General features: G+C 35.4%; 2 protein-coding genes across 2 annotated transcripts; both read right to left on the minus strand.

Moving 5' to 3' along the window:
* Positions 1 to 249: 249 nt before the first annotated feature.
* Positions 250 to 6,733, minus strand: LOC145639520 (polygalacturonate 4-alpha-galacturonosyltransferase-like). The gene is made up of 10 exons (XM_081690777.1): positions 6,300 to 6,733; positions 3,850 to 3,881; positions 3,695 to 3,754; positions 3,474 to 3,599; positions 3,282 to 3,345; positions 3,113 to 3,159; positions 2,681 to 3,015; positions 2,223 to 2,580; positions 1,389 to 1,976; positions 250 to 943 (listed from the first exon to the last, which is right to left on the minus strand). The coding sequence occupies exons 1-10, from the start codon at positions 6,466 to 6,468 to the stop codon at positions 668 to 670; spliced, it is 2,055 nt and encodes a 684-aa protein (XP_081546903.1). The 5' UTR covers positions 6,469 to 6,733; the 3' UTR covers positions 250 to 667.
* Positions 6,734 to 9,407: 2,674 nt separating this feature from the next.
* LOC145638514 (histone deacetylase complex subunit SAP18-like) lies at positions 9,408 to 12,564 on the minus strand. Its single transcript, XM_081689492.1, has 6 exons — positions 12,413 to 12,564; positions 12,153 to 12,185; positions 11,331 to 11,441; positions 10,159 to 10,254; positions 9,841 to 9,912; positions 9,408 to 9,731 (listed from the first exon to the last, which is right to left on the minus strand). The coding sequence occupies exons 1-6, from the start codon at positions 12,533 to 12,535 to the stop codon at positions 9,699 to 9,701; spliced, it is 468 nt and encodes a 155-aa protein (XP_081545618.1). The 5' UTR covers positions 12,536 to 12,564; the 3' UTR covers positions 9,408 to 9,698.
* Positions 12,565 to 19,449: the final 6,885 nt, after the last annotated feature.

Raw genomic sequence — 19,449 nt, forward strand, 5'->3', positions numbered from 1 at the left:
TCTAAACTAACTTTTATGCCTTCATTTTTGAAAAATTTCTTACTTTTTCGGTCTCAGAAAATAAATACTCCGTACCGAAAGAGTATTTGGGTAGTTGGTTCCATTCACTTTGCTTTTATACTGATAATTTTAACTGATTACTCAAGTATTCTTTCTTAATCAACTCAAGACTACCACAAGTCCAAGTGATAAACGGAGGGATTCTCATCATAAAGGAGATTGAAGGCAACTTCTCAATAAATTACTAAGTAGACGAAAAAAATATAGGTGTTACAGATTATAAGATCTACAGATCTGTAGTGCAATGTTCAAAGAATACAGCATCATCCTGTTCTGGTCCTAAATCTTAGACCAACTAAAATCGTTACATGAAAGTTTGATTACCAGGTTAATGATACAATAGACCTCTCAAATTTTTTCGACAGAGAATAAAGAACAATGGGGGTACAGATTAGACTTAATTAGATAAAAGAATAAACAATGTGGGAAACAGAGAAGGATATGCAAGCTCATTAAAACTGAAGCATGCCCCTTCTTGTGCCAGTAACCTCAGCCTCACCAAGCCCTACAAATAAGATTCCACGCAAAAAAAAAACTCCATTCAAGGTGAAGGAGAGCACAGAACAAGCACATTGACTTACTATCGCTATTCCATCTCACTGTGATTTTATTCACTCAAGTTGCATCTTCGGAGATAGGGGTGATCATACTTGATGTACTTTGTCCAGTATGATCGATATTTTGTCATCGCAATCTCCAACCATGGCTTCATGTTACCATTGTAATGCACAACTGCTGCTTTTTCAATCTCAGACCTGTCAATACTAGGATTGTACCCCAAACCAAGCACATGCCAAGACTTCTCGAGTGGATGTGTCAGCCCATAAAATGTAATGAGTCCAGGAGGCAATGTACCCAACTTCCAGAGTGTTCTACCTTCATTCTGTACAAGTCATCATGTGTTAAGATTAGATTCCAGTTAATTTCACATTTGGATCCACACAGATTGCGGCAACCATGCCAAAAAAAACAAAAAAGGAATAATTCAATATACAGTACAAGGGTTATCCAGTCATATAAATGCTCTACATGATGTTACATTACAATATATACTTATATAGCACTAACATGAAACTGAAGAACTGGAAGTAGAGAGCATGTGACAATTAAAAGTAAAGAAGATCAACGATACTACCACAAATGCTACTTAGGGCCTCAGGCATATATGACTTCAAAACAGTATCATACTCTGAGATCAACTAAATCAAATTTCATGAAACGATCTCTTATCTTTAATGTGTATCGACATAGTTATCCGGATACACATGTAACCATGCTTCACTGAACAGCCTAACAGCTAAAGACGTAGAAGAAAAGAAAGACTTTACCATATTCTGCCACTTGTGATATATGCCTGTGATATCCTTCTTTTTCCACTCCTTGAGATCAAAAAGATTCATGCCATATGCCCATCCACATGCACTAGGGTCAAAATTTCTGGATATATGTGGATTGGAAAAGTTCAAATACTTATCAAATCGGTGAAAGCTCTCTCCACAAGTTTCCACAGCACCATTGACTTTCCCATGAAGGTCCACGGACCACAACGGACTCAAATCCTTTTGAACAACAATGTCATCATCCAGAAACAGAATCTTATCTAGTTTTGGATAGATCTGGGGAAGATAGAACCTTAGATGGTTAAGCATAGATAGATACTTTGGGTTTCTATACTTCAAATTGGATGCCCCAGATGATATTGTAGTTGGATGATCTGCCTTGAAATAATATTCCTTCATGGAAGCAGACTCAAGCTGACGCAATACTGGACAATATGACGAGTTCAGCCACTTAAACTCATCAACATTTTCAACATGGATGGTGGCTTTTCCAGGATGGTTCAAAAGGAACCACATATTCATTGCACCAAAATTGAGCTTATCAGTAACAAGATGAAAAACATGTTTCTCTGGCTCCTGTAATCCATTCCAAAAGATACCATAAAACAAGGGTTAAACAACCAATAATTGTATCATTTAAAAATCAATGCAGCCAATATTCATTCATTAAGACTGCAAAAGCAGGGAGCATAGCAACAAGTGGCTTGTAAATTGTAAACACCACACTTTAACCATGGTCAGGCAAGATTAGTGTAGCACCTCCCACGACCAAAAGAAAAACAAATCTGAAGATATCTAGGTAAAGAAGGCAGCAATTTTTACCTTAGCATTCATGATAGTGGAGTTCACGACCACAGAGGCAGCAAGGACATTGTCAGAAAAAAGTGCATAGTGATAAAGCTTAGGATTTTCCAAATTTTCACTATGAGGGAACTTTCTCTTCTCTAAAGGAAGAAGATAGTAATCAATAGTTAAGCGCATAGCTAGACAATGAATTCCATTTGGAACAGTCTTGGCTGCCAACTGGCTCAGAAAAGTGCTCTGTTTTTTCAAGCTTCTCACTTGTTCCTCAGCAGATTGTAGCATGGCTCTCAGCTTTCCTGTCACCAGCTTGCAATCATACAGTTGTTCTTTAGCTTTTGAAAGAACTTGGCCCATAGCTTTAATCTTCTCAGGAGCACTGGAATTGAAGACATTCATCAAAAAAATAAAATAAAAAAATGAAGGAGGTAAGAACTATAGTAAATTGAGATATAAAAAATCTCTTAACATAATTTTACCTGCGAGAAAGATCACCATCATTAGTTGCCTCTCCTAGGGCACGCTGGCTCTCTTTAAGCCTATTCTGAAGTTCACGAGACAATTCCATCTTATTCTTCATCTTAGCAATGCCAATATACACTCTGGCCATAATAATTTGATCTCGCATTAAGCGCACAGTAGAATCGGCATTTTCATTGTCATTGTCTCTCCTCCATATATTATATTTCCCCAAAACTGCGGAGTCAACTGATTTAGAGCGCTGAATTGCAGCATTTTCGAGCTTCAAAATAGTTTCATCATCCTGCTTCACCAGATCAGCAGCACGTTTCTCACGTCTTCTCTCTCTTAACCGCTGCATTTATGCCAAACATTCACAAATTTAACTGGGGAACACAAAACTTAATTGCTATACAACTTCTTCAGCATACACCTTAAACTTAAAAGATTACCCTTCGCATCAGTACAGCCGGTGAGTCCACTACATCAGGGTGATTATCTGATTAACATAAAAGAGCAAGAAATAAGTCATCATGTACATGCTAATTTTATGGTATCATAAACCCTAAACCAATAACAAACTAAAGATGTAATACAGGGCAAAACAGACATGGAAAGTACCTGATGAAGAATCTGGTTTGCCCTTCAATTTATCTTGTTTTGCATGTGTACCTATGCGCTTTGCCTTCAAATACCAAATGATTAAAAAATGTAACAAACGAAAGATCAGGTAATGGAAGCCATTAAAGGATAGTGTACAGTTGCAGGAATAGCAGCAACAATAGGAATTATTTTAAGAACTAATATACCAACCTCTAAAGAAGCATCACCAGAATTCTCCTGGGCAACAACCTTCCATGATGCAGAACCGTTTCTTTTAAAGAAATCAAGACTCAGTGGCCCCAAATCCTTCACATTTGCTGAGATGACATCAATGTCCTGCAACATACATAGAACAACCAATACAAAATGATAACAAATCAAGCAAAAGTTAGCAATCCCAAATATAAGAGGAAATACCAAGATTGTCTTACCTCTTTTGAGAAGAATGGCTTCAAATGTTGCAATATGAGCCTTTCTCTCCAATCTGCATCCTGTATAAATTAATCTAACAAATTAATCGTTCGCAATCAAGAGTACAAAACTCAACATATAGAAAAGTGGATGGAGATACAGAATTATGAGCAACCTGTTTAACTGCATCTAATGAATTTCTGGACCCTGTAGAACAGAGAGAAACAGTAAATAAAAAAAAACAAGTGAATTTAATGCATGAACCGAAGGTCGTACAACAAAAAAAATAATAATAAGTATATGATCTACTTCCTCCAACTTTTTTGTTCAGCAGTTTCTTTTTTTAAAAAACTTGTCAGTGCATAACTTCAATCATTTGAAGGATGGAAGTTTTACAATATATACATTAAAAAGAATCTAACAAGATCTTATAGGACTAAATTCTTCCAAGCACAAGTCAAAAAAAAAAAAAAACGTAAGTGGATTGTATGAATAGTGTCAAAAGTCAAAATATGTCAACTAAATAAAAAGGGAAGAAGTATATGCCAGCCAGATGATGATAAAAAAATAAGTAACATAAAGTGTCAACTATTCGTAATTATCAGTCGCAAAGCTTTAAACTCACTCCTTTCTCCATAAACTTCAACTGTAATACATATACATACATTCTATATTAAAACAATCCTCTGCAACAACATGTCCAATCAGTGAACAATCCATCCTCTTTCACTACAGGCATTGTAATTTAGTTTTGACCAACAATACTACATAATCCTAATACTTACAAATTAAATCAATACCCGATAATCAGACGTTAAAGCACTACAGAGCGCACATTTACTGAAAAGAACATAGATTAATAAAAAAATAATTGTCATAGACAGAACGAAGCACCAGTGGAAAATAAGCCAAAGGAACAAACATTAATACGAATTTAAACAAAAAATCCATATAACACTGCAAAAAGTCCTAGCATTTCCTTCAAAATAAACAAAGGCATACAAGAAAATAAGTATATAACTTTCACATGATTATACAGCTTCCAAAAGCCGTGTACATAATGATTTGAGCCTAAAATGCAACTCAAGAACCTTCCTATCTATAATCTACCAACATAATCAAACAAAAATGCACAATAACCTGTCTCCTCTTAGTTGCATTACGATCGCATCCCTATCAAGTAAATTTAGCCATTTAGGTACTAAAAGAATCAATTTATCTAGTGCAACTCCTTGTCCAAGAAGACCTGACCAAATCTCATATTGATCCATCATTAAAAAGCCCTTGCAATTTTTATTATTTTTTTATTCCCAAACCAAAACCCAGAAAATACAGAAGTATTTAGCTCCAAAAATCCGACCAAAGAACAACTGTTGACCAATCATGACTAAAGGAGTAAGCATAGCAGGCTAAAACAGGCATATCTTGTTACCAAATGATGAAACCTCTAAGCCTACAAAATTAACCCCTTGGTCATCACCAATCTTCTGGTTCACTAAAGACAAAAAGGGAGATGGCAAACTAAACTCTAGAGAGCCCACATGACTAACATGAGTGAGTCCAGCACCTTTAACATCTAAGAACATTTTTCACCCTCCACATGATTTATCAAATATTGTACCTCCAAAGACATGGTGCCGAAAAGAATACGTATTAATGCCACAATTCATGAAGTTTCACATGAGTGCTACATGGAAATGCGGTGAGTTTTGGTATATGGCACGGGTATGGGAATGCGTCTGCTGGGCAATTCCATCAAACTAATAAACAAGTTTACCAATTTACTATGGTCCATGTACCAATTTGCATGTCCCAATTCATGGATTGCATGAAAGACGGGTAAAGTAAGTGATCATCTCACATTCTCATATAATGGAAATCTTTCAAAAACTAAACACTACCCTCAAGTCTCAGTTCAACCAACATAAACAAGAGCTCCAAGAGGCAAGAAATTCAAGCGAACACTTCACCTACAACACTAAGTCTAACAATGCTCTACCCACCCACTTCCTCCTGAAAGTCTACATGCATACTTACTCTTACACTCATTATGCTCCTACGATACAACTAAGGGTCACATTAATCAAAACAACATACTGCAGATTCACAAAAACGACAACATGGTAACAGACTAAAACACCAACAACCTTAATCCTTAATTTCAGCAATACTTGAAGCATGATCTTGTCACCCATCAAAAGCAAAGCTGAATTTTCTTCCTACACCTTACAATAAGGTATAATTAACAATTGCACGCAACCTTAACAAATCAAATTCAGCAGTTTCAAAGTCTAATAAGTTCCTCAATCCAAACAAAACTCCCAACTCGAAAAGAATACCTAAACTTTAGCGCAGTATCAGTAATCATTCAATTCCGAATCGCCAAGAAACTACAATACATGCACGAAATTCCATAAACATTCAAATAATTTAAAAATTAATACATTATACAATACAAATTCACAATCTAGGGTTAAAAATCCTCCAAAATTTAGTAATTTCAACCAAATAAATCAGGGAATGCACTACTACTAAATCACGCAATATCACCCTAATCAACCAAATTAAGCGATTCATCAGCAAAATAAGAAACAGATCTAACCCAGAAAAGGGAGTGAAACTAACCAGAGGAAAAATGGAAGCCGCGACCGACAAAGAAGAAGAGGGGGAAAATAAGGAGAAGAAGGAAGAAAGGAACAATGGAGGAAGTAGAAAAGCATGATAATGATGATGATGATGCATTGGTTCTACTTCTGGGGGTGTTTGTACTCAATAATCCCCTTTTCGTCGCCATTAAAATCTCGACCTCTCAGCAATCAATAGATTGAGGAGAGAGAGAAAATGAAGGAGAAATCACCCAGATTTTACCCAGATTTCTGAGAAATTGGGAATTGTGATTGGAAATTAATTGAGTGTGGGTATTTACAAGCTAAATTTGCAGAAAGAGAGAGAAGGGTGGAAGATGAAGCGGCTTGTGAGAAAGGAGGAGTGAGAAAGAGAGAGAAGAGTGTTATAATTTTAATTAAAGCGTCAATGAATTAATTGAGGTGAACATTTGGAAAGGGAAAGGCTGAAAGGAGATTATCCACAATTTCTATTATACAATCGGTTGGATGTGTAATTATTCAATCGATTCGATGTGTAATTATTCAATCGAATCGATGTGTAATTATTCAATCAAATCGATGTGTAATAAACTAGGTACTACGAGTGTTTCGATAAAGAAAAAGGAGAAGAAAAGGAAAATATCGGCAATTGTACAATCAGTTAGATGTGTAATAAGCTACACAATAAGAGTATTCCGTTACGACTATTATATTGTATTGGAATTTTTATTTTTTATTTTATTTTTTTTTTTGTGTGTGTTTGATTGATTAAATATTTAAAGATTTCTTTTTGATTGATGATAATTAGAAAAAACATTTTGATTAGGGTTTGTTACAAGCTAAGGAACAAACAACATTGATAATAAATGAAGTAGATGCATGCACACCATTAATTGGTAAAATTGCTTAACAAGTTTTGTTTTTCTTATTAAATGAATCATAGATTTATAGTCATAACTTGAAAGTTTTCAATTGTTTCAAATTTGGTTTTCTTTTATTTAATTATTCTTATGATTAGTACTCTACATTTTCACTACCAAACCTTGCATGATTAAACATATATTTAAGGTGGTCATAATTAAATCATCATAGATGTAAGCATTAAAGTTTTTTTTCCTTTAATATAGTATATAAAAATTACATAAATACGGAGTATAAAATATGTTACCTTTGCTATTGTTTATTAGTCATGTCCTATAATTTCTCTAATGACTACAGAGTACGAATCACATTACTAATAAAACCCATTCACACAAGTAGTCATCTTAAAACGCAATGTTATATATCTAAGTACATTTTTTACATAAATTAGCCAAGTTCTCCATAGTTAGTAGTACAAGTAGTAATTTAAAGTTAACTACTCGTATTAGTCGTATATGATTTGATTAGGGGACCATCGAGCGACGTCGTATTCAATCCAACATCAGCCTATGTCGGCAGTGTCTACTCATACACACGTGTTACACCATAAATCAGGGCTAATAAACAGGGATTTGATTGATTATAGCATAATATTACAGAGTAGCTATTTTTGAAAAAAAAAAAAACAGCCATAGATATAAATTTAATTTCATTATTAAATCCTAAATTTTTTTGAAAAAAAAAAACAGCCATACATATATCATATAATCCGTACTAAGTACTCGTATTTCATAGCACTTTATTTCATATGAATAATACTAATACTATTACGAGTACTAGTTTAATTAGTTATACCTTATACTACAAGTCTACAACCACTATATATGGGTAGATGATTTAAGCTTTAAGAGCATGCCCTTTAATAGTAGTATCTTTGGTCATAATAGCCATAACCACCATACATAGCACGGTGATCATGACGGCCATAAGTGCCATCACCACCATACATAGTTTGATGACCATGATACGGGTTCCCTGATCCATGACCACCACCATCGTCACCATGTTTAGGAAAGCTTTGGTTGTAATGATCTCTTCCCCACACGTTCAATTCGAGTGCTTCTTGTATATCATACGGCTCCCTCTTAGGTTCTCTCGATTCATGGGCATAGTTATGACCACTCCAACCATTCATATTTGCGAATGATCAATTGAATTGTGCGGAGAAATAGGCTGAGCTCTACATGGTATTTATAGTGGCATCCCTTCTAGTTTATGACTTCTTTGCATCGGATTCTTTACTATTATTTAATTCTTATCATATTATGCAATGAGATTAGTATATGTCCTACACTTGGAGATTATTCGGGATAAGATTTCGTAGATATTGATGTGATTAAGCACGGAACAAGAGCGGAATCTTGGATATGTGAATCTTGATCCGACCACCATAACCATCTACGGAGTAATATTTAACAAGCGGTCGTATGACCATAAGACATATACTACCACAAACACGTACGAACATGTTAATACTACATAAAGATACCACACAATGACACAACTATTATTGTTTTTGAGTTTTTCTACCCAGAATTGGAATTTTTTTGGGCAACACTCAAAAAGTTGATTTACAATTCTGATTCTCCTGTCTTTAAGACTTTAACCTTCCTTGAAAGGAAAGTAAATATGCTTGCTTCCACTAAAATGCTAGAAAAATCTGAACAAAAAAATCTTGTGTTTGAAGCAACATGTAATAAAGTGATGCTAACTCAATCCTCACTATGCATTAAAATTTCAAGCTGCTGCATTCTCAGGAGGACAGTGTCGCATGGATAGACTTAATTATTCATTTAAGATACAATTTCATAGAATTATTTGAGCGGAGTTATTTTATCATTTTTCCCTCAAAAAATAAAAATATAGCAGAATATTGATTAGTGAAAGAGTTGCTTACTTAAGTTGATGCTTCAAATGAGATGGATCTTGCTCTTCAAACTTCAAACCAATAAGAACCTCATATGCCTACGTCCTGACTCCTGAGTCCTGACATGTAGTGTAGTCTTATGACCTTGCTCTAACCTGTCAAATAATCTAATAAACAGCATTAACTGCTGCATGTTTCATGCAGACTATAGATATATATCTAGTTATCAAGATCCATTCCGCAAGAAGCCAAGTATCAGTGGCCAGTATAAGGTTGTGAACTTGCTACTCAATGAGCACCATAAAATTGATACTAAATCACACGAGCCACAATGTACAGTACAGGGTTAAACACTGTTACCATCCTCATAAAGCTAACCAAAGCTGGAACGAGTATTTACCCATTTCATTTAATATATGCACAGGGGCAAAACAAGTATCTTTGGAGATTATGTGCTAGATAATGTGCTTAAATATTCTTCTAACAGGACAGTTAATCACCACAGGAGCTGTAAAGCTTCCAAAAGACTAATTTCAGCGTCCCAAATCTATTGAGTAGAATAACAACCATGGATAATCTTGGTCCTGACAAATTAGTTAGGTTAGCGAATTTATGTTGTAGGAGATCAGTCTAAAAAATTGCCACATCCAAGTAGTCCCCAATCTGCAACCATGAAGATTAAGGAACACTGAGTGCTAACTAAAATATCGAATGAAGTAGGGCATCTTTTGAAATTCTGTAGGTAAGCAGGTGGATTTAAGTTCTAGAATACCTGTAAACCAAGTTGAGCCAATGCTTTTCCATCATCTATCTCCCTGTTACCATATGAAAATGTTTTCCCCACCTTCATAAATCACGACAGAAACAATAACATTAAAATTACTCCAAGGAAAGACCCCACGCAGCATAAGAAAAAAATAATGGTTTGATGCCAGAACGTAACAGTAATTAATAAATGACCAAAATGAAAGTAAGCTGTCCTAAGTTTCTTATTTAGCTAGCTGAAATGTCAAAGTCATTTGCGTAGAAAGGTAGGTGAGAAGTATGTCAAATTCAAGCAGTGTAGTGGCAAGCTGGTTGAGGAACTTACAGGCCTAACCACTACATGACCTTGTTTTCCCGGGAACACAAAGGCAAAAGACAATCTTGCATCTTTCCTCCTAGCTGCTGGGGTAACTTCCTTTACCTATATGGAATAAAAAATAGAAAAAGGAAAGGAAAAAAAAAAGGGATTTCGGTGTCAATATTTTTCTATCAAACTGAGACAGCCAGACAGGAAGAAGCAACAAATGCATCATAAAGATTTAACTGCAGGAATAAATAAAATTAATGTTGATAGAAAGGCAATAAGAATTCCTTGATGTTGTCAATCCCTGTCATCACTATAGAGAGAAAAAATTACATACATCCACATAGATCCCATAACCACTCTAGAAGGTAGTATCGGCATCTCTAGATCACAGCAGAGGTACAACTCAAAAACTCAGCTACATACATAGGAACAAATGCGCACAGAAAGCAACATTATGATAAAGGACAACTGCTCATTCCATTTGAAGCTAAATAATGAAATAAGCAAATGTGAAGTTTCTTCTTATTACTTATCTACATTAAGTAAGAATTAACACTCAAAGGGGTCTCTTCTCCTACCTTATTAGAAACATTATGCAAGAAAAAGTTTGGAAGTCCAAAAAAAATAATTCCTACATAATAGGTAAAGGCTATAACAGCTTGTGTTGGAAGACCATGACATAAGGCTAGTTATAGACAAGGATGATTCCGTACAATGTGAGGAACTTGGAATGAAATTATTTCTATAGAAAAAGTATGTCCATCAAGCTTGTGGAACCATATATAGGCATCATGCATTAAAGCTACATTGGTATTATATCATAATTGCCAATACAGTGTAGTTTCAGACTTTCAGATGGTCCAGAAGAGAATAGAAAGACCAGCTAAAACAATGGCTACCAAAAAAAAAAAAAACCACTGTGGATTTGTTCTATTAAATTGTTCTTAGAACAATCCAAAGTCACATAGATCAACCATTGAGAAGTTCAAGCCACATAACACTTAATCCCCCCCCCCCCCCCCGGGCGTCCTAACCCAATATTCTCCTCCCTCAGTATTACTGGTATTGAGACAAGAAGAAGAAGCCACAACCTAACATCACACTCATTCACAGAAATAAAGAAATCGAAAAAGGGGGTTATGGTGTCATGGATACAGGTAAGAATAGAAAGTCTTAAGCTAACTGCTAACCAGATCAGTTAACTCTTGTAGAGTAGCATCCTTCCAAGTATAAATTTGAAATTCATTTTTTGGCTCCTGTCCTCTTACTGCAAAGTCTTCCCTGCTATGATGACTCCCAACCTGCAAAAATTAAAACCACTACATTATGCTAAAAAATAAACTAAGAACTAAAGCTCAGACCCCGGCTTCTATCGGAGTTTGATTCTCATTGAGTCTAACATCAAGGATAGAGTTTATAGGAGGGTGTTTAATGGTGTCCACCCTCGGGCAGGCTATAATCTCAATTCCTAGCCACGCAAACTTACATACTTCATTTTTTAAACACCAAGAAACATAAAGCTGATGGAATTGCATTAAGGGGGTGTTTGGTATGAAAATTTGTAAAGTAGGAAATGTAAACAAATAAGTGTTTCCATTTCTATTAGTTTGGTATGAGCTACAAGTAACAAATACCGTTTCCAAAGGGTAACAAAATCCCCCAAATTGATACCCTTATCCAACTAGTGGAAACAAAATGTGTTTCCCTCCTCAATCATAAACTCCTCGACTTGTTTCCATTCCATAACGATACCAAACCTATATCAAAGGTAATGTGTACCATTACCCTTTCCCTTACTTATATAAATCCTTTTCATTCCGTTTACGAAATTTATACCAAATGCCCCCTAAGACTAAACACAAAATTGAAAACAAAAGTCTGGTAAATTTCAGTAAGTTGCAGAAATAATGGTGAAATGGCACCAACTCGCGCATTCTACAAAAACACAAGACTAAAAAGGAAATTCCTGGAAATGCAAAAGAAAGAGAAAGAGTGGGAAATAGGCAAAGTACCTTAGTGAAAACTCGAAGCAGAAAAGGGCAAGTCTGCAACCACAACAAGAAATACATTACAAACATATAACAATTGGGCATATCATCAACAAAGCAAATCAACATCATCCTTTGAAAACAGTGAAAGAGGAACAATTAAATCCCAACCTCAATTTCACATAAATCAAACTAGAGGAACCCTAAATAATGCAGAAGAATTAGACGCCAGATGATGCTAGAGTAACCCTAAATCAACCAACAAAAAAGGGGGAAAATGGAACCTTTTCGCGATCGACGTAGAATGGACGTTGAGGAAGCGCGTTAAATGGCGGAGGAGGAAGAACAGGTGGCGGGGGAGGTGGACGTTGCGGCATTCTCCGGTGAACTCCTGCTGCTCCCGCCATTTTTCTGTCTCTCTGTCTTCTCCACTGCTGTCCTTTTTTTTCTTTTTGAACTGTTTTCTTTAAGTTTTGGGTTAGGGCTTGCACCGATTTCAAAGAACTTTTATGACAACATATAATGATCATATATAATTCCAAACGGTATTATATGACCCCGAGATGTATCCCCTAAAAATCTCAAGCTTTTTCGACACCGGGTCCCGAAACCTACAAAATTTCTCAAAAAGCGTGGATATTAGCCTTCAATTTTGGACTTTTTTTTTACTTTTTTCCACCCAAAATAAAAAATTGCCAAAATGTTTACCATGGTCTCGAATACCCTCCATGAGTCCAGATGGTAGCGTGGAACCATCCAATTTGCCTTTAAACGACCAACTTACTGGTTTACAACTTACACCGATTTCATTAACTCAAGCTTACCACGAACATTTATGACAACATATAATGATTATATATGGATCCAAACGGCATTATATGACTCCGAGATGTATCCCCTAAAATCTCAATGCTTTTCGACACCGGGCCCCGAAACATTCGAAATTTCTCAAAAAGTGTGGATAATTAGCCTTCAATTTTGGAATTTTTTTTACTTTTTTCGCCCGGATTTATAAAAATTGCCGAAATGTTTACCATGGTCCCAAATACCCTCCGGAAGTCCAATTGGGTAGGTGGAACCATCAAATTTGCCTTTAAACGACCAATTTACCAGTGTAAAACTTACACAGATTTCATTAATTCAAGCCTACCACGAACATTTATGACAACAAATAATGATCATATATGGTTCCAAACGGCATTATATGACCACGAGATATATCCCCTAAAATCTCAAGTCCATTAGACACCAGGCCCCAAAACCTCCAAAATTTTCTAAAAAAGCGTGGGGATAGCCTTCAATTTTGGAATTTTTTGACTTTTTTTCGCTCGTAAATAAAAATTGTAGAAATGTTAACCATGATCCCTAATACCCTTCATGAGTCCAATTGGGTGGGTGGAACCACCAATTTGCCTCGAAACGGCCAATTACTGGTTTACAACTTGCATTGATTTCATTAACTCAAGCCTACAACGAACATTTATGACAACAAATAATGATCATAAATGGTTCCAAACGACATTATATGACCCCGAGATATATTCCCTAAAATCTCAAGTCTTTTCGACACCAAGTCCCGAAACCTCCAAAGTTTCTCAAAAAGCGTGGATATTAGCCTTTAATTTTGAAATTTTTTGATTTTTTTTCGCCAGGAATTAAAAATTGCCGAAATTTTTACCATGGTCCCTAATATCCTTCGGGAGTCCAATTGGGTGGGTGGAACCATCCAAATTGCCTTTAAACGACCAATTTACCAGTTTACAACTTGCACCGATTTTATTAACTCAAGCCTACCACGAACTTCGATGACAACATATAATGATCATATAAGAATCCAAACGACATTATATGACCCCGAGATGTATCCCCTAAAATCTCAAGCCTTTTCGAAACCGGGTCCCGAAACCTCCAAAATTTCTCAAAAAAGTGGATATTAGCCTTCAGTTTTGGAATATTTTGACTCTTTTTTCGCCCAGAAATAAAAACTGCAAAAATGTTTACCATGGTCCCTAATACCCTCCCAGAGTCCAATTGTGTGGATGGAACCATCCAATTTGCCTTTAAATGACAAATTTACCTATTTACAACTTGCACCGATTTCATTAACTCAAATCTACCACGAACATTTATGACAATATATAATGATCATTTATGGTTCCAAACGGCATTATATGACCCCGAGATGTATCCCCTAAAATCTCATTTCTTTTCGATACCGGGCCCCGAAACCTTCGAAATTTCTAAAAAAAAGCATGGATATTAATTAGCTTTCAATTTTGGAAGTTTTTGACTTTTTTTTTCGCACGGAAATAAAAATTATTGCCGAAATATTTTCCATTGTCCCTAATACCCCCCTGTGCCCAATTGGATGGGTGGAACCATCCAATTTGCCTTTAAACGACCAATTACCGGTTTACAACTTGCACCGATTTTATTAACTCAAGCCTACCACGACGAACATTCATGACAACAAATACTGATCATATAAGGTTCCAAACGACATTAGATGACCCCGAGATTTATTCCCTAGAATCTCAAGGCTTTCCGATACCGGGCCTGAAACCTCAAAAATTTCTCAAAAAGCGTGGATAATAGCCTTAATTTTGGAATTTTTAGACTTTGCCCGGAAATAATAGTTGCCAAAATTTTTACCATGGTCCCTTATACCATCTGAGAGTCCAATTGGGGGGGGGGGGGTGGAACCATCCAATTTGCCTTTAAACGACCAATTTACCGGTTTACAACTTGCACCAATTTCATTAACTTAAGTCTATCACGAACATTTATGACAACAAATAATGATCATATATGGTTCCAAACGGCATTATATGACCTCGAGATGTTTCCCCTAAAATCTCAAGCCTTTTCGACACCGGGCCCCGAAACCTCCAAAATTTCTCAAAAAGCAAGGATATTAGCCTTCAATTTTGGAATTTTTTGACTTTTTTTCGCCCGGAAATAAAAATTGCAGAAATCTTTACCATGATCCCTAATACCCTTCGAGATTCCAATTGGGTGGGTGGAACCATCCAATTTTCCTTTAAACAGCCTATTTACCTGTTTATAACTTGCACCGATTTCATTAAATCAAGCCTACCACAAACATTTATGGCAACAAATAATGATCATATATGGTTCCAAACGGCATTAAATAACCCCGAGAAGTATCTTCTAGAATTTCAAGACTTTTCGACACCGGGCCCCTAATCCTCCAAAATTTCTCAAAAAGCGTGTATATTAGCCTTCAACTTTGAAATTTTTGACAATTTTTTTCGACAAGAAATAAAAATTTCCAAAATGTTTACCATGGTCTCTAATACCATCTGGGAGTCCCATTGGGTGGGTGGAACCATCCAATTTGCCTTTAAACGACCAATTTACTGGTTTACAACTTGCACCGATTTCATTAACTCAAGCCTACCACGAACATTTATGAAAACAAATAATGATCATATATGGTTCCAAACGGCATTATATGACCCCAAGAAATATCTCCTATATTTTCATGACTTTCGACACCGGGCCCCGAATCCTCCAAAATTTCTCAAAAAGCATGGATATTAGCCTTCAATTTTGATTTTTTTCGCCAGAAAATAAAAATTGTCGAAATTTTTACCATGGTCCCTAATACCTTTCAGGAGTCCAATTGGGTGGGTGGAACCATCCAATTTGCCTTTAAACGACCAATTTATTGGTTTACAACTTGCACTGATTTCATAAATTCAAGCCTAGCACGAACTTTTATGACAATAATTAATGATCATATATGGTTCCAAACGACATATATGACCCCGAGATGTATCCCATAGAATTTCAAGACTTTTCGACTCCGGGCCCTGAAACTTCGGAAATTTCTCAAAAAGCGTGGATATTAGCCTTCAATTTTGGAAATTTTTGACTTTTTTGCTTGGAAATAAAAATTATTTCCGAAATGTTTACCATGGTCCCTAATACCCTCCGGGGGTCTAATTGGGTGTGTTGAACCATTCAATTTGCTTTTAAACGACCAATTTACCTCTTACAACTTGCACCGAACCCGACTTGAATCGAAATTGACCCAAACCCGTTTTAACCTGTCAAAACCTGAATTTAACCTGAATTGTTACTTATCTGACCTGAATTCAACCTGACCAGTTCCTAACCCTACCCGAATTTATCCCAAAATGTTACAAACCTGACCTGAAATCAACGCGACTTGTTATTGACCTGACCCAAATTCAACCCGACTTGTTATTGACCCGACCCGAATTTTACCATACCTATTACTTACCCAACCCATAAATTCAACCCGATCTGTTATCAACCCGACTCAAAATTAACACGACTTGTTATTGATCCAACCTAAATTCAAACCAAATTGTTCCTGACCCGATTTCAAATCACCTTAAATGCAATTTAGACCACCTTATTATTGTTGATCAAAGCACTTTGTCTTGGGAGACCAAGTCGGTCCAGGCCAACAAAAGAAAGGAGCATCATCCTCAAATTTAGGAGTTAAATATAGTATATATTTGGTGTATGGTCAAAGGAGATAATTATCTTCCAAAATTATAGACTATAGTTCCCTACTATATTGCCATATATATTATAGTCAAAAGAAATAATTAGCTTGATAAAAATGATAATTATCTATTTATAGTTAGTTGAACCCGAATATGACCTGACTTGGAAATGACCCGACCTGATTGTAACCTGCAAATTATTGACTTGAACATAACCCGACTTGAATTCAAGATTGACCCGACTTGGAAATGACCTAACCTGATTATAACCCGCAAATTATTGACTTGAATCGAACCCGACTTGAACCCGAGAATGACCTGACTTGAAAATGACCCGACCTGATTATAATTCGCAAATTATTGACGTGAACCGAACCCGACTCAAACCCGAGAACGATCTGACCTGATTCTAGCCCGCAAATTATTTACTTGAACCGAACATGACTCGAACCCGAGAATTACCCTGACCCGTCTTAACCCGTGAAAACCCGAATTAAACCCAACCTATTCTTCACCCGACCCGAATGTAACCCAACCTGTTATTAACCCGGCCTAAACCCGACCCAAACCCGATAAAAAGTATGACGCGACCCGACTCAAGCATGACCCAACCCAAACCCGACCCGCATAGGTTATGGAATTAGTTTAAATTGATCCGACCCGAGTTGACCCGACCCACTCTTACCCGACTCTAACCTGACCCGTTTAATTACCCGAACTGACAGCTCCAGTTATGCTAGTAAAATTTACTATGCCTCGATTTTTTGAGAGGTTATATATACTTGAGTGTATCGTACACCTATAATTATTTGTTCTCGTTTTGATGATTGTTATTAACTTCACCATCAAATAAAACAGTAAAAACTAACCTTATGTTAGTTGGGTGTACAATACACCCCGTGTTTATAACAAATTCTAAATTTCCTTTGTTTGCTTAATTCGTAGTATATAGAAACATGTTGAGTTGATGAGTTCTGCACTTTCCAACATACAAAATTGCAAAGAGTCGTGACTTTAATTTATATTTCGTAATATCGTTAGTTTTCAATTAAGTAAAAATAAAAAGTTGATGTATTGAAAATATAAATCTAATAAAATCTCGCAATTGATGGCCAAATGAAATTAAGTCAATAGTGTAAAAGTCTAACTATTGCAATTTTAGAGAAGCAGAACATATGTATTAATTGTATACGAGTATGCAATCTATAATATATTAACATTAACTCCATAATATATTGAGGTTGAAGTGGGTGGAGTACTTGATAAATCGGCATTGCTCCCAACTTCAGGTCCATTAGATTTACAAACTCGTAAACAGATAAGTTTCGACAACATAAAACTTAAAGCATCACTAAATTAAGATATGTTATAGTTAAATAAGGTGTATCAAACAAAATTAACCTTTATTCTTTGATAACCATTAATAATAGATTGAGCTTAGAAATAAAAATAATGAAACCACATAAAATTATTTCATAAAATTATTTCATGAGTCTTATTCTCTTGTGTAAATATGCTACTCTATACTTTAATGAAACCACATAAAATTATTTCCTGACATAGTATCAGAACCAGGAAAAAGAGGAAAATTATTTCCTGATATGGTACCTAAGTGATCACAATAAACCTAAAGGTGGTTAATCTATATATGTTTCATCAATTTAAATGATAATATGTTTTTCATTAATCAACACCCAATGTATGTTTATTTTCTCTTAAAAAAATCCCATCAGAAAAGAGGAAAGTACCAAGAAATCCTTGTAGAAGAATGGAATAGCTTGGTTCATAATAGGGCAGTGAAGAATCAAATTCTGAAAAAGGTGGAAATAAAATAAAAAAGAGGTCTAGTTTTCAATTTCTAAATATAGTAAAGGCTACTTATTAAAGTAGTCCATTAGGTCATAAAGACATTCTATTTTGGGTAAGTGATAACCATCACCACCACTGTTTAATTGTATTAGATGGCTTGTCATTTTCCATTTTTAAGTGGGGTCCATCCATGAAATCATTTCATCAAATTATGTGCTCTGAATTTTTTTATCAGAGATTCATATGCAAATATCATACATTTATTCACTGTTTGAAGTAACTTTTGAATTATATTGCTTTCCCTTTTTTTCTAGACAAAGTGGATGAAGTTTAATGTAGGGTTTAATAGAGAAGTTAATATTTACCATAATTATTTATTCAGACATTTTAGTAAACATCTTTTCAGATTGTTGTGAACAAAAACATAAAATAATTTGTGAAGATTAGTAAACCTCTTTTCAGATTGTTGTGAACAAAAACATAAAATAATTTGTGAAGATTACATTTTTGTGTTGATACAAAACGCGGTTGTTTGTTGAGCCTATATTTTCACAACTTCAATAAAGTTCTTTTTTACTTCTAAATATGCTTTTATCCTCTCAAATGAGATTTTTTTTTAAAAAAAAACATAAAAGTATACTAGTGTTGCTAATGTTATGATTTTCTCAATCGATAAATTACCATATTCGACCAACTTATATATACTAAGTACAAATTTATGTGGCTTACCAAATTCATATAATTGGCTAGATAAGGCTAGCTAGATGGCACATGGCAGGCACAATTAACTAGTTATTAAGGTACATCATACCACTATATACTATACCTAGAGCATTTTATATTTGTATGTAGCTAACGATGATTGATGAAGTTTGTTCGATTGTCATATGTACCACTACTAGCTTGTAGCAGTACAACAGATAGTAGTGTTGTTTAGTCTATCATTTCATGTCAAGAAAATAAAATCATTCTACTATCTTAGTATAAACAAAGTTGCTTTAATTTTCCTT

The sequence above is a fragment of the Chenopodium album genome, chromosome 7 (assembly GCF_948465745.1).
Source record: "Chenopodium album chromosome 7, dcCheAlbu1.1, whole genome shotgun sequence".
Taxonomy (NCBI): Eukaryota; Viridiplantae; Streptophyta; class Magnoliopsida; order Caryophyllales; family Amaranthaceae; genus Chenopodium; species Chenopodium album.

Coding starts and splice junctions, on each gene's coding strand:
- LOC145639520 (XM_081690777.1), bottom strand. CDS start 6,468: ATGGCGACGAAAAGGGGATTATTGAGTACAAACACCCCCAGAAGTAGA. Junction 3,600..3,694: donor AGCCATTCTTCTCAAAAGAG/GTAAGACAATCT, acceptor TGTATGTTGCAG/GACATTGATGTCATCTCAGC. Junction 944..1,388: donor ATCACAAGTGGCAGAATATG/GTAAAGTCTTTC, acceptor TGACTTGTACAG/AATGAAGGTAGAACACTCTG.
- LOC145638514 (XM_081689492.1), bottom strand. CDS start 12,535: ATGGCGGGAGCAGCAGGAGTTCACCGGAGAATGCCGCAACGTCCACCT. Junction 12,186..12,412: donor TCTACGTCGATCGCGAAAAG/GTTCCATTTTCC, acceptor TTGTGGTTGCAG/ACTTGCCCTTTTCTGCTTCG. Junction 10,255..11,330: donor TACAAGAGTTAACTGATCTG/GTTAGCAGTTAG, acceptor TATTCCATATAG/GTAAAGGAAGTTACCCCAGC.